This window comes from Myxine glutinosa, chromosome 1 (genome assembly GCF_964187855.1).
Source record: "Myxine glutinosa chromosome 1, kmMyxGlut1.1, whole genome shotgun sequence".
NCBI lineage: Eukaryota > Metazoa > Chordata > Myxini > Myxiniformes > Myxinidae > Myxine > Myxine glutinosa.
Window position 1 is genome coordinate 272,932,306 of NC_136261.1, and position 12,480 is coordinate 272,944,785.

Below are 12,480 nucleotides of genomic sequence, written 5' to 3' on the forward strand. Positions count from 1 at the left end.
ATATCTTACATTGGATATTTTATTTGATCTCATATTGTAAAATGTAAAAATAACTACTTTTGCAATAATCTTAAGAACTGACAACACAGAAATACATCATATAGAGCCATCCTGTTATCACGTTCAAGAAGACCAGGATGACAATTGATTGCACAATGCTGATATTTACATGCTCGCAAAAACTTTTGAGCAAAAAAAAAAATACATATTTTTAATGTATCATTTGAAATATTTGCCGAACATTTTTATGAAAAGGGAATCCCAAAGAGTGAACGCTTTGTAAACATTTTGACAACTTTTGGTCCAATAAACGATAGTTTGAAAGGAATATTTTAAAATTATTTTGTGAGGGGTGGCAGGGTGGAGATATTTGTCTCTTTCAATTGATTAAATGAATTGATTATTTTCCAAACAGACCTCATACATGCATTTTCCAAGGCACTTCCTTTGTCTGCAACCAATTTATTTCATATCAATTTTGAAGGGTTTTAAACTAGTTGCTTAACCTGCCCCACAGCAGAAGAGGAAGCTGAGGTTCCTCTCAAGGCAAAAGAGGTTTCTGAGGTTCCTTACAAGAAAAAACCTATTTTTAGAGGTGATTGTAAATGCATTTGAGCAAAATAATGCATTTTATTAGCCAAAAACAGGCTTATGACATACTCACATTATTGTAATTACACTCTATTTTTCACAACTGGAATAGACGTCCACATCGATTTCACGATACACTGAATTATCTTGTACTTCAGATTTTTATTTCATTAAAGTAACTTTTCTTGAGGTTATTATCCTTTTGACACATTTTGCTGAATAAAAGCAATACCCTCTTTATTGATGATGTATTGACAACTCAAAATATTTTAAGATATCAAAATTGTTATGATCACTGTGTTCCTTGTCTATTCATTGATTGCTACAGAGATAACATTTGTATTGATTGAAACCTCCTCGATTCTAGAAGATTAGCATCATTGGAAAACATTTAAGAGCAGATTTCTTGAGTTGATTTTATAATTTTTTGATTGATTCACAAAATTGGAACACTTATTTATTGAGGCAAAAGTGAAATGAAAGTATTGATGTGATGCATTGATCAAATACTTACAAAAGTGATAAACTCACGTCAGTGATCAAACACATCCATTGTCTGAAATAAATAGGTTCCATTATTTGAAAGCTGTTTATCTTCCTTATATTTAACCCTGAAGGCAAAGAAGTCAATTTGATTCCTCAAAAGCAAGTTAAAGATTTAATCAAAGGCTTGGTCAATTGCATTTTTTGCAGTGAAGTTGACAGTTGTCAATCATCTGCAAAATTACAGAAAGAATGCCTTCTTCTCTTTTCTGATGAATTATCTTTTTGAGGATGCAGCTTATAAAAGCATTGCCAACAAAAATCTTCATTTTTCCCCTTTCAATGCATTAATGTCCATGGGAATAATCCAAAGTTTTTCAGAAAATCATTATTAAAATACTTTTTGCTACTTTGCAGTGCCTGAAGAAGAAGTCGAAGTTCTAAGGAAACCAAAACCTGTTCCAAGAGGTACTTGAAATGCATTTTCTTTGAAAAAAAATGCATTTGTACAGTGTGTTGATGAAACGCAAACATATTTTCCCAGAATTTTTTATCGTGCCATATTAGCTTTTCAAATTGTGCAAATGTTGGAGCACATGCACCTCAGTGAGCTTGGAAATTGAATGCTGACATCATAATCAGGCATGTTAAAATACAGTTTGAAAAAATAATCATATTAGTTTCATTTACACAACGTATCACAAAGTGCAGGTATCATGTTAACAATGCTCAAACTTATCACCACCATTTTGATATTTAAACTTTGTAAAGCAAATAATTTCCAAATTTGTTTTTATCACAGCTCTCTGATAATGCATATCTTATGTTGGATATTTTATTTGGCCTCATATTGCAAAAGGTAAAAATAACTACTTTTGCAAAACTTTTAAAAACGAACGACAACAACAACAAAAAGAAATCACATAGAGCCTTCTCGATATCACGTTCATGAGGACCAGGATGACAATTGCACAATGTTGAAGTTTGCATGCTCACAATAACTTTTGAGCAAAAAAATATCATATTTTGAATTTAGCACCTGAAATATTTGCCAAACACTATTGACAAAAAGGAACTCCAAAGAGTAAGAAATTTGTCAACATTTTGATACAATTTTTAGTCCAACAAACAATAGTTTGTAAGTGATATTGTTTGATTAGTTTTTTTGTTTGGGGATATTGTTTTTTTCTTTCATTTGAATAAAGGAATTGAATTTTGTTCCAACGGACCTAATACATGCATTTTTCCAAGTTACTTCATTTGTCCGAAACCAATTTATTTCATATCAATTTTGAAAGTATTTTAAACTATTTCCTGAACCTGCCCTACAGCAGAAAATGGAGCTGAGGTTCCTCTCAAAGCAAAAGAGGAATCTGAAATTCCTCACAAGGCTAAACCTATTATTAGAGGTGAATGCAAATGCATTTGAGCAAAATAATGCATTTTATTAGCCAAAACCAGTCTTATGACATACTCACATCATTGTGGTTACACTATATTTTTCACAACTTCTGGGATAAACATCAATTTCACGATATACAGTGCTGAATTACGTTGCACTTAACATTTTTACTTCATGAAAGTAAGTTTTCTTCAAGTTATGATCCTTTTGGCACAAAAAGTGAATAAAAGGAATTCCTTGTTTGTTGATATTATGTTGATCATGCAAAAATATTTCAAAATCTCAAAATTGTAATGATCATTGCATTCTTTCTCTATTCCATTTTTTTGTATGGAGACAGTGCTTGTTGTGGTTGAAACTGCCTTAATTTTAGAAGATGACCTTTATCGGAAAACATTTAAGAGCAGGTTTCTCGGTTTGATGTTGTAAATTTTATTATTGATGAAAAAATTGAAACATTTCTCCATTGAGGCAAAGCTAAAATGAAAGCATCGATGTGATGCATTGATCAAATACTTTTAAAAGTGATAATCTCATGCCATGAATCAGACATTCATTTTCTGAAATAATTAGGTTCCACTTTCTGAGAGATATTTATCTTCCTTTTATTTAACCCTGAAGGCAAAGAAGTGAATTTGATTCCTCAAAAGCTTGATCAACAACATTTTTGCAGTGAAGTTGACAGTTGTCATTCATCTGCAAAATTACAGAAATAATGTCTTGTTTTCCTTTCCAATGAATATACGATGAGACTAATTAGATGATACAATTTATGAATGCGTTGCCAAAAAAACATCTTCATTTTCCCCCCTTTAATGCCAAAGTTACTCTGGGATTAATCCAAAGTTTTATATAAAATCATTATTAAAATACTTTTTGCTATTTCGCAGTGCCTGAAGAAGTCGAAGTTCCTAGGAAACCAAAAGTTGTTTCAAGAGGTACTTGAAATGCATTTTCTTTTGAAAAAAAAACAAATGCATTTGTACATTATTTTGATGAAACAAAAACATCTCTGAACAGAATCTTTTTCGTGCCCGATTAGCTTTTCAAATTTTACAAATTTTGGTGCATGTGTAAGTAATTGACCTTGGAAATTGAATGCTGACATCAAAATCAGGCATGTTACAAATACAGTTTGAAAAAATAATCATAGTTTTATGAACGCAGTGTTTCCCAAAGAGTGCGGGTATTATCAAGTTAACAATGCTTTGATTTAGCACCACCATTTTGATAATTAAACTTCGTAAAAACTAATTATTTCCAAATTATTGTTGAACACAGCTCTCTGATAATGCATATCTTACATTGGATATTTTATTTGATCTCATATTGTAAAATGTAAAAATAACTACTTTTGCAATAATCTTAAGAACTGACAACACAGAAATACATCATATAGAGCCATCCTGTTATCACGTTCAAGAAGACCAGGATGACAATTGATTGCACAATGCTGATATTTACATGCTCGCAAAAACTTTTGAGCAAAAAAAAAAATACATATTTTTAATGTATCATTTGAAATATTTGCCGAACATTTTTATGAAAAGGGAATCCCAAAGAGTGAACGCTTTGTAAACATTTTGACAACTTTTGGTCCAATAAACGATAGTTTGAAAGGAATATTTTAAAATTATTTTGTGAGGGGTGGCAGGGTGGAGATATTTGTCTCTTTCAATTGATTAAATGAATTGATTATTTTCCAAACAGACCTCATACATGCATTTTCCAAGGCACTTCCTTTGTCTGCAACCAATTTATTTCATATCAATTTTGAAGGGTTTTAAACTAGTTGCTTAACCTGCCCCACAGCAGAAGAGGAAGCTGAGGTTCCTCTCAAGGCAAAAGAGGTTTCTGAGGTTCCTTACAAGAAAAAACCTATTTTTAGAGGTGATTGTAAATGCATTTGAGCAAAATAATGCATTTTATTAGCCAAAAACAGGCTTATGACATACTCACATTATTGTAATTACACTCTATTTTTCACAACTGGAATAGACGTCCACATCGATTTCACGATACACTGAATTATCTTGTACTTCAGATTTTTATTTCATTAAAGTAACTTTTCTTGAGGTTATTATCCTTTTGACACATTTTGCTGAATAAAAGCAATACCCTCTTTATTGATGATGTATTGACAACTCAAAATATTTTAAGATATCAAAATTGTTATGATCACTGTGTTCCTTGTCTATTCATTGATTGCTACAGAGATAACATTTGTATTGATTGAAACCTCCTCGATTCTAGAAGATTAGCATCATTGGAAAACATTTAAGAGCAGATTTCTTGAGTTGATTTTATAATTTTTTGATTGATTCACAAAATTGGAACACTTATTTATTGAGGCAAAAGTGAAATGAAAGTATTGATGTGATGCATTGATCAAATACTTACAAAAGTGATAAACTCACGTCAGTGATCAAACACATCCATTGTCTGAAATAAATAGGTTCCATTATTTGAAAGCTGTTTATCTTCCTTATATTTAACCCTGAAGGCAAAGAAGTCAATTTGATTCCTCAAAAGCAAGTTAAAGATTTAATCAAAGGCTTGGTCAATTGCATTTTTTGCAGTGAAGTTGACAGTTGTCAATCATCTGCAAAATTACAGAAAGAATGCCTTCTTCTCTTTTCTGATGAATTATCTTTTTGAGGATGCAGCTTATAAAAGCATTGCCAACAAAAATCTTCATTTTTCCCCTTTCAATGCATTAATGTCCATGGGAATAATCCAAAGTTTTTCAGAAAATCATTATTAAAATACTTTTTGCTACTTTGCAGTGCCTGAAGAAGAAGTCGAAGTTCTAAGGAAACCAAAACCTGTTCCAAGAGGTACTTGAAATGCATTTTCTTTGAAAAAAAATGCATTTGTACAGTGTGTTGATGAAACGCAAACATATTTTCCCAGAATTTTTTATCGTGCCATATTAGCTTTTCAAATTGTGCAAATGTTGGAGCACATGCACCTCAGTGAGCTTGGAAATTGAATGCTGACATCATAATCAGGCATGTTAAAATACAGTTTGAAAAAATAATCATATTAGTTTCATTTACACAACGTATCACAAAGTGCAGGTATCATGTTAACAATGCTCAAACTTATCACCACCATTTTGATATTTAAACTTTGTAAAGCAAATAATTTCCAAATTTGTTTTTATCACAGCTCTCTGATAATGCATATCTTATGTTGGATATTTTATTTGGCCTCATATTGCAAAAGGTAAAAATAACTACTTTTGCAAAACTTTTAAAAACGAACGACAACAACAACAAAAAGAAATCACATAGAGCCTTCTCGATATCACGTTCATGAGGACCAGGATGACAATTGCACAATGTTGAAGTTTGCATGCTCACAATAACTTTTGAGCAAAAAAATATCATATTTTGAATTTAGCACCTGAAATATTTGCCAAACACTATTGACAAAAAGGAACTCCAAAGAGTAAGAAATTTGTCAACATTTTGATACAATTTGTAGTCCAACAAACAATAGTTTGTAAGTGATATTGTTTGATTAGTTTTTTTGTTTGGGGATATTGTTTTTTTCTTTCATTTGAATAAAGGAATTGAATTTTGTTCCAACGGACCTAATACATGCATTTTTCCAAGTTACTTCATTTGTCCGAAACCAATTTATTTCATATCAATTTTGAAAGTATTTTAAACTATTTCCTGAACCTGCCCTACAGCAGAAAAGGGAGCTGAGGTTCCTCTCAAAGCAAAAGAGGAATCTGAAATTCCTCACAAGGCTAAACCTATTATTAGAGGTGAATGCAAATGCATTTGAGCAAAATAATGCATTTTATTAGCCAAAACCAGTCTTATGACATACTCACATCATTGTGGTTACACTATATTTTTCACAACTTCTGGGATAAACATCAATTTCACGATATACAGTGCTGAATTACGTTGCACTTAACATTTTTACTTCATGAAAGTAAGTTTTCTTCAAGTTATGATCCTTTTGGCACAAAAAGTGAATAAAAGGAATTCCTTGTTTGTTGATATTATGTTGATCATGCAAAAATATTTCAAAATCTCAAAATTGTAATGATCATTGCATTCTTTCTCTATTCCATTTTTTTGTATGGAGACAGTGCTTGTTGTGGTTGAAACTGCCTTAATTTTAGAAGATGACCTTTATCGGAAAACATTTAAGAGCAGGTTTCTCGGTTTGATGTTGTAAATTTTATTATTGATGAAAAAATTGAAACATTTCTCCATTGAGGCAAAGCTAAAATGAAAGCATCGATGTGATGCATTGATCAAATACTTTTAAAAGTGATAATCTCATGCCATGAATCAGACATTCATTTTCTGAAATAATTAGGTTCCACTTTCTGAGAGATATTTATCTTCCTTTTATTTAACCCTGAAGGCAAAGAAGTGAATTTGATTCCTCAAAAGCAAATTAAAGAACTTATCAAAGGTTTGACCAACAACATTTTTGCAGTGAAGTTTACAGTTGTCATTCATCTGCAAAATTACAGAAATAATGTCTTGTTTTCCTTTCCAATGAATATACTATGAGACTAATTAGATGATACAATTGATGAATGCGTTGCCAAAAAAACATCTTCATTTTCCCCCCTTTAATGCCAAAGTTACTCTGGGATTAATCCAAAGTTTTATATAAAATCATTATTAAAATACTTTTTGCTATTTCGCAGTGCCTGAAGAAGTCGAAGTTCCTAGGAAACCAAAAGTTGTTTCAAGAGGTACTTGAAATGCATTTTCTTTTGAAAAAAACAAAAATGCATTTGTACATTATTTTGATGAAACAAAAACATCTCTGAACAGAATCTTTTTCGTGCCCGATTATCTTTTCAAATTTTACAAATTTTGGTGCATGTGTAAGTAATTGACCTTGGAAATTGAATGCTGACATCAAAATCAGGCATGTTACAAATACAGTTTGAAAAAATAATCATAGTTTTATGAACGCAGTGTTTCCCAAGGAGTGCGGGTATTATCAAGTTAACAATGCTTTGATTTATCACCACCATTTTGATAAATAAACTTTGTAAAAACTAATTATTTCCAAATTATTGTTGAACACAGCTCTCTGATAATGCGTATCTTACATTGGATATTTTATTTGATCTCATATTGTAAAATGTAAAAATAACTACTTTTGCAATAATCTGAAGAACTGACAACACATAAATACATCACATAGAGCCATCCTGTTATCACGTTCAAGAAGACCAGGATGACAATTGATTGCACAATGCTGATATTTACATGCTCGCAAAAACATTTGAGCAAAAAAAAAAATACATATTTTAAATATATCATTTGAAATATTTGCCGAACATTTTTATGAAAAGGGAATCCCAAAGAGTGAACGCTTTGTAAACATTTTGACAACTTTTGGTCCAACAAACGATAGTTTGAAAGAAATATTTTAAAATTATTTTGTGAGGGGTGGCAGGGTGGAGATATTTGTCTCTTTCAATTGATTAAATGAATTGATTATTTTCCAAACAGACCTCATACATGCATTTTCCAAGGCACTTCCTTTGTCTGCAACCAATTTATTTCATATCAATTTTGAAGGGATTTTAAACTAGTTGCTTAACCTGCCCCACAGCAGAAGAGGAAGCTGAGGTTCCTCTCAAGGCAAAAGAGGTTTCTGACGTTCCTCACAAGAAAAAACCTATTTTTAGAGGTGATTGTAAATGCATTTGAGCAAAATAATGCATTTTATTTGCCAAAAACAGGCTTATGACATACTCATATTATTGTAATTATACTCTATTTTTCACAACTGGAATAGACGTCCACATCGATTTCACGACACACTGAATTATCTTGTACTTCAGATTTTTATTTCATTAAAGTAACTTTTCTTGAGGTTATTATCCTTTTGACACATTTTGCTGAATAAAAGCAATACCCTCTTTGTTGATGATGTATTGACAACTCAAAATATTTTAAGATATCAAAATTGTGATGATCACTGGGTTCCTTGTCTATTCATTGATTGCTACAGAGATAACATTTGTATTGGTTGAAACCTCCTTGATTCTAGAAGATTAGCATCATTGGAAAACATTTAAGAGCAGATTTCTTGAGTTGATTTTATAATTTTTTGATTGATTCACAAAATTGGAACACTTATTTATTGAGGCAAAAGTGAAATGAAAGTATTGATGTGATGCATTGATCAAATACTTTACAAAAGTGATAAACTCACGTCAGTGATCAAACACATCCATTGTCTGAAATAAATAGGTTCCATTATTTGATAGCTGTTTATCTTCCTTATATTTAACCCTGAAGGCAAAGAAGTCAATTTGATTCCTCAAAAGCAAGTTAAAGATTTAATCAAAGGTTTGGTCAATTGCATTTTTTGCAGTGAAGTTTACAGTTGTCAATCATCTGCAAAATTACAGAAAGAATGCCTTCTTCTCTTTTCTGATGAATTATCTTTTTGAGGATGCAGCTTATAAAAGCATTGCCAACAAAAATCTTCATTTTGCCCCTTTCAATGCATTAATGTCCATGGGAATAATCCAAAGTTTTTCAGAAAATCATTATTAAAATACTTTTTGCTACTTCGCAGTGCCTGAAGAAGAAGTCGAAGTTCTAAGGAAACCAAAACCTGTTCTAAGAGGTACTTGAAATGCATTTTCTTTGAAAAAAAATGCATTTGTACAGTGTGTTGATGAAACGCAAACATATTTTCCCAGAATTTTTTATCGTGCCATATTAGCTTTTCAAATTGTGCAAATGTTGGAGCACATGCACCTCAGTGAGCTTGGAAATTGAATGCTGACATCATAATCAGGCATGTTAAAATACAGTTTGAAAAAATAATCATATTAGTTTCATTTACACAACGTATCACAAAGTGCAGGTATCATGTTAACAATGCTCAAACTTATCACCACCATTTTGATATTTAAACTTTGTAAAGCAAATAATTTCCAAATCTGTTTTTATCACAGCTCTCTGATAATGCATATCTTATGTTGGATATTTTATTTGGCCTCATATTGCAAAAGGTAAAAATAACTACTTTTGCAAAACTTTTAAAAACGAACGACAACAACAACAAAAAGAAATCACATAGAGCCTTCTCGATATCACGTTCATGAGGACCAGGATGACAATTGCACAATGTTGAAGTTTGCATGCTCACAATAACTTTTGAGCAAAAAAATATCATATTTTGAATTTAGCACCTGAAATATTTGCCAAACACTATTGACAAAAAGGAACTCCAAAGAGTAAGAAATTTGTCAACATTTTGATACAATTTTTCTTCCAACAAACAATAGTTTGTAAGTGATATTGTTTGATTAGTTTTTTTGTTTGGGGATATTGTTTTTTTCTTTCATTTGAATAAAGGAATTGAATTTTGTTCCCCAGACCTAATACATGCATTTTTCCAAGTTACTTCATTTGTCCGAAACCAATTTATTTCATATCAATTTTGAAAGTATTTTAAACTATTTCCTGAACCTGCCCTACAGCAGAAAAGGGAGCTGAGGTTCCTCTCAAAGCAAAAGAGGAATCTGAAATTCCTCACAAGGCTAAACCTATTATTAGAGGTGAATGCAAATGCATTTGAGCAAAATAATGCATTTTATTAGCCAAAACCAGTCTTATCATACTCACATCGTTGTGGTTACACTATATTTTTCACAACTTCTGGGATAAACATCCACATCAATTTCACGATATACAGTGCTGAATTACGTTGCACTTAACATTTTTACTTCATGAAAGTATGTTTTCTTCAAGTTATGATCCTTTTGGCACAAAAAGTGAATAAAAGGAATTCCTTGTTTGTTGATATTATGTTCATCATGCAAAAATATTTCAAAATCTCAAAATTGTAATGATCATTGCATTCTTTCTATATTCCATTTTTTTGTATGGAGACAGTGCTTGTTGTGGTTGAAACTGCCTTAATTTTAGAAGATGACCTTTATCGGAAAACATTTAAGAGCAGGTTTCTCGGTTTGATGTTGTAAATTTGATAATTGATGAAAAAAATTGAAACATTTCTCCATTGAGACAAAGCAAAAATGAAAGCATCGATGTGATGCATTGATCGAATACTTTTAAAAGTGATAATCTCATGCCATGAATCAGACATTCATTTTCTGAAATAATTAGGTTCCACTTTCTGAGAGATATTTATCTTCCTTTTATTTAACCCTGAAGGCAAAGAAGTGAATTTGATTCCTCAAAAGCAAATTAAAGAACTTATCAAAGGTTTGATCAACAACATTTTTGCAGTGAAGTTGACAGTTGTCATTCATCTGCAAAATTACAGAAATAATGTCTTGTTTTCCTTTCCAATGAATATACTATGAGACTAATTAGATGATACAATTTATGAATGCGTTGCCAAAAAAACATCTTCATTTTCCCCCCTTTAATGCCAAAGTTACTCTGGGGTTAATCCAAAGTTTTATATAAAATCATTATTAAAATTCTTTTTGCTATTTCGCAGTGCCTGAAGAAGTCGAAGTTCCTAGGAAACCAAAAGTTGTTTCACGAGGTACTTGAAATGCATTTTATTTTGAAAAAAAAAAATGCATTTGTACATTATTTTGATGAAACAAAAACATCTCTGAACAGAATTTTTTTCGTGCCCGATTATCTTTTCAAATTTTACAAATTTTGGTGCATGTGTAAGTAATTGTCCTTGGAAATTGAATGCTGACATCAAAATCAGGCATGTTACAAATACAGTTTGAAAAAATAATCATAGTTTTATGAACGCAGTGTTTCCCAGAGAGTGCGGGTATTATCAAGTTAACAATGCTTTGATTTATCACCACCATTTTGATAATTAAACTTTGTAAAAACTAATTATTTCCAAATTATTGTTGAACACAGCTCTCTGATAATGCGTATCTTACATTGGATATTTTATTTGATCTCATATTGTAAAATGTAAAAATAACTACTTTTGCAATAATCTGAAGAACTGACAACACATAAATACATCACATAGAGCCATCCTGTTATCACGTTCAAGAAGACCAGGATGACAATTGATTGCACAATGCTGATATTTACATGCTCGCAAAAACATTTGAGCAAAAAAAAAAATACATATTTTTAATATATCATTTGAAATATTTGCCGAACATTTTTATGAAAAGGGAATCCCAAAGAGTGAACGCTTTCTAAACATTTTGACAACTTTTGGTCCAACAAACGATAGTTTGAAAGGAATATTTTAAAATTATTTTGTGAGGGGTGGCAGGGTGGAGATATTTGTCTCTTTCAATTGATAAAATGAATTGATTATTTTCCAAACAGACCTCATACATGCATTTTCCAAGGCACTTCCTTTGTCTGCAACCAATTTATTTCATATCAATTTTGAAGGGATTTTAAACTAGTTGCTTAACCTGCCCCACAGCAGAAGAGGAAGCTGAGGTTCCTCTCAAGGCAAAAGAGGTTTCTGAGGTTCCTTACAAGAAAAAACCTATTTTTAGAGGTGATTGTAAATGCATTTTATTAGCCAAAAACAGGCTTATGACGCACTCACATGATTGTAATTATACTCTATTTTTCAAAACCGGAATAGACGTCCACATTGATTTCACGATACACTGAATTATCTTGTACTTCAAATTTTTATTCATGAAAGTTTCTTTTCTTGAGGTTATTATCCTTTTGACACATTTTGCTGAATAAAAGAAATACCCTCTTTGTTGATGATGTATTGACAACTCAAAATATTTCAAGATATCAAAATTGTTATGATCACTGTGTTCCTTATCTATTCATTGATTGCTACAGAGATAACATTTGTATTGGTTGAAACCTCCATGATTTTAGAAGATTAGCATAATTGGAAAACATTTAAGAGCAGATTTCTTGAGTTGATTTTTTATTTTTTTGATTGATTCACAAAATTGGAACACTTATTTATTGAGGCAAAAGTGAAATGAAAGTATTGATGTGATGCATTGATCAAATACTTACAAAAGTGATAAACTCACGTCAGTGATCAAA

At 31.3% G+C, this 12,480-nt stretch overlaps 1 protein-coding gene across 1 annotated transcript in view; it reads left to right on the forward strand.

Annotated features, from left to right (window-relative positions):
- Window positions 1-12,480, forward strand: part of TTN (titin) — a 501,281-nt gene that overhangs the window by 288,180 nt on the left and 200,621 nt on the right. Inside the window, exons 205-211 of the mRNA XM_078776713.1 lie at window positions 1,492-1,542; window positions 3,367-3,414; window positions 5,263-5,313; window positions 7,161-7,208; window positions 9,059-9,109; window positions 9,972-10,049; window positions 10,961-11,008. Coding sequence (XP_078632839.1) covers window positions 1,492-1,542; window positions 3,367-3,414; window positions 5,263-5,313; window positions 7,161-7,208; window positions 9,059-9,109; window positions 9,972-10,049; window positions 10,961-11,008 — 375 coding nt within the window. The remainder of the gene's footprint in view (window positions 1-1,491; window positions 1,543-3,366; window positions 3,415-5,262; window positions 5,314-7,160; window positions 7,209-9,058; window positions 9,110-9,971; window positions 10,050-10,960; window positions 11,009-12,480) is intronic.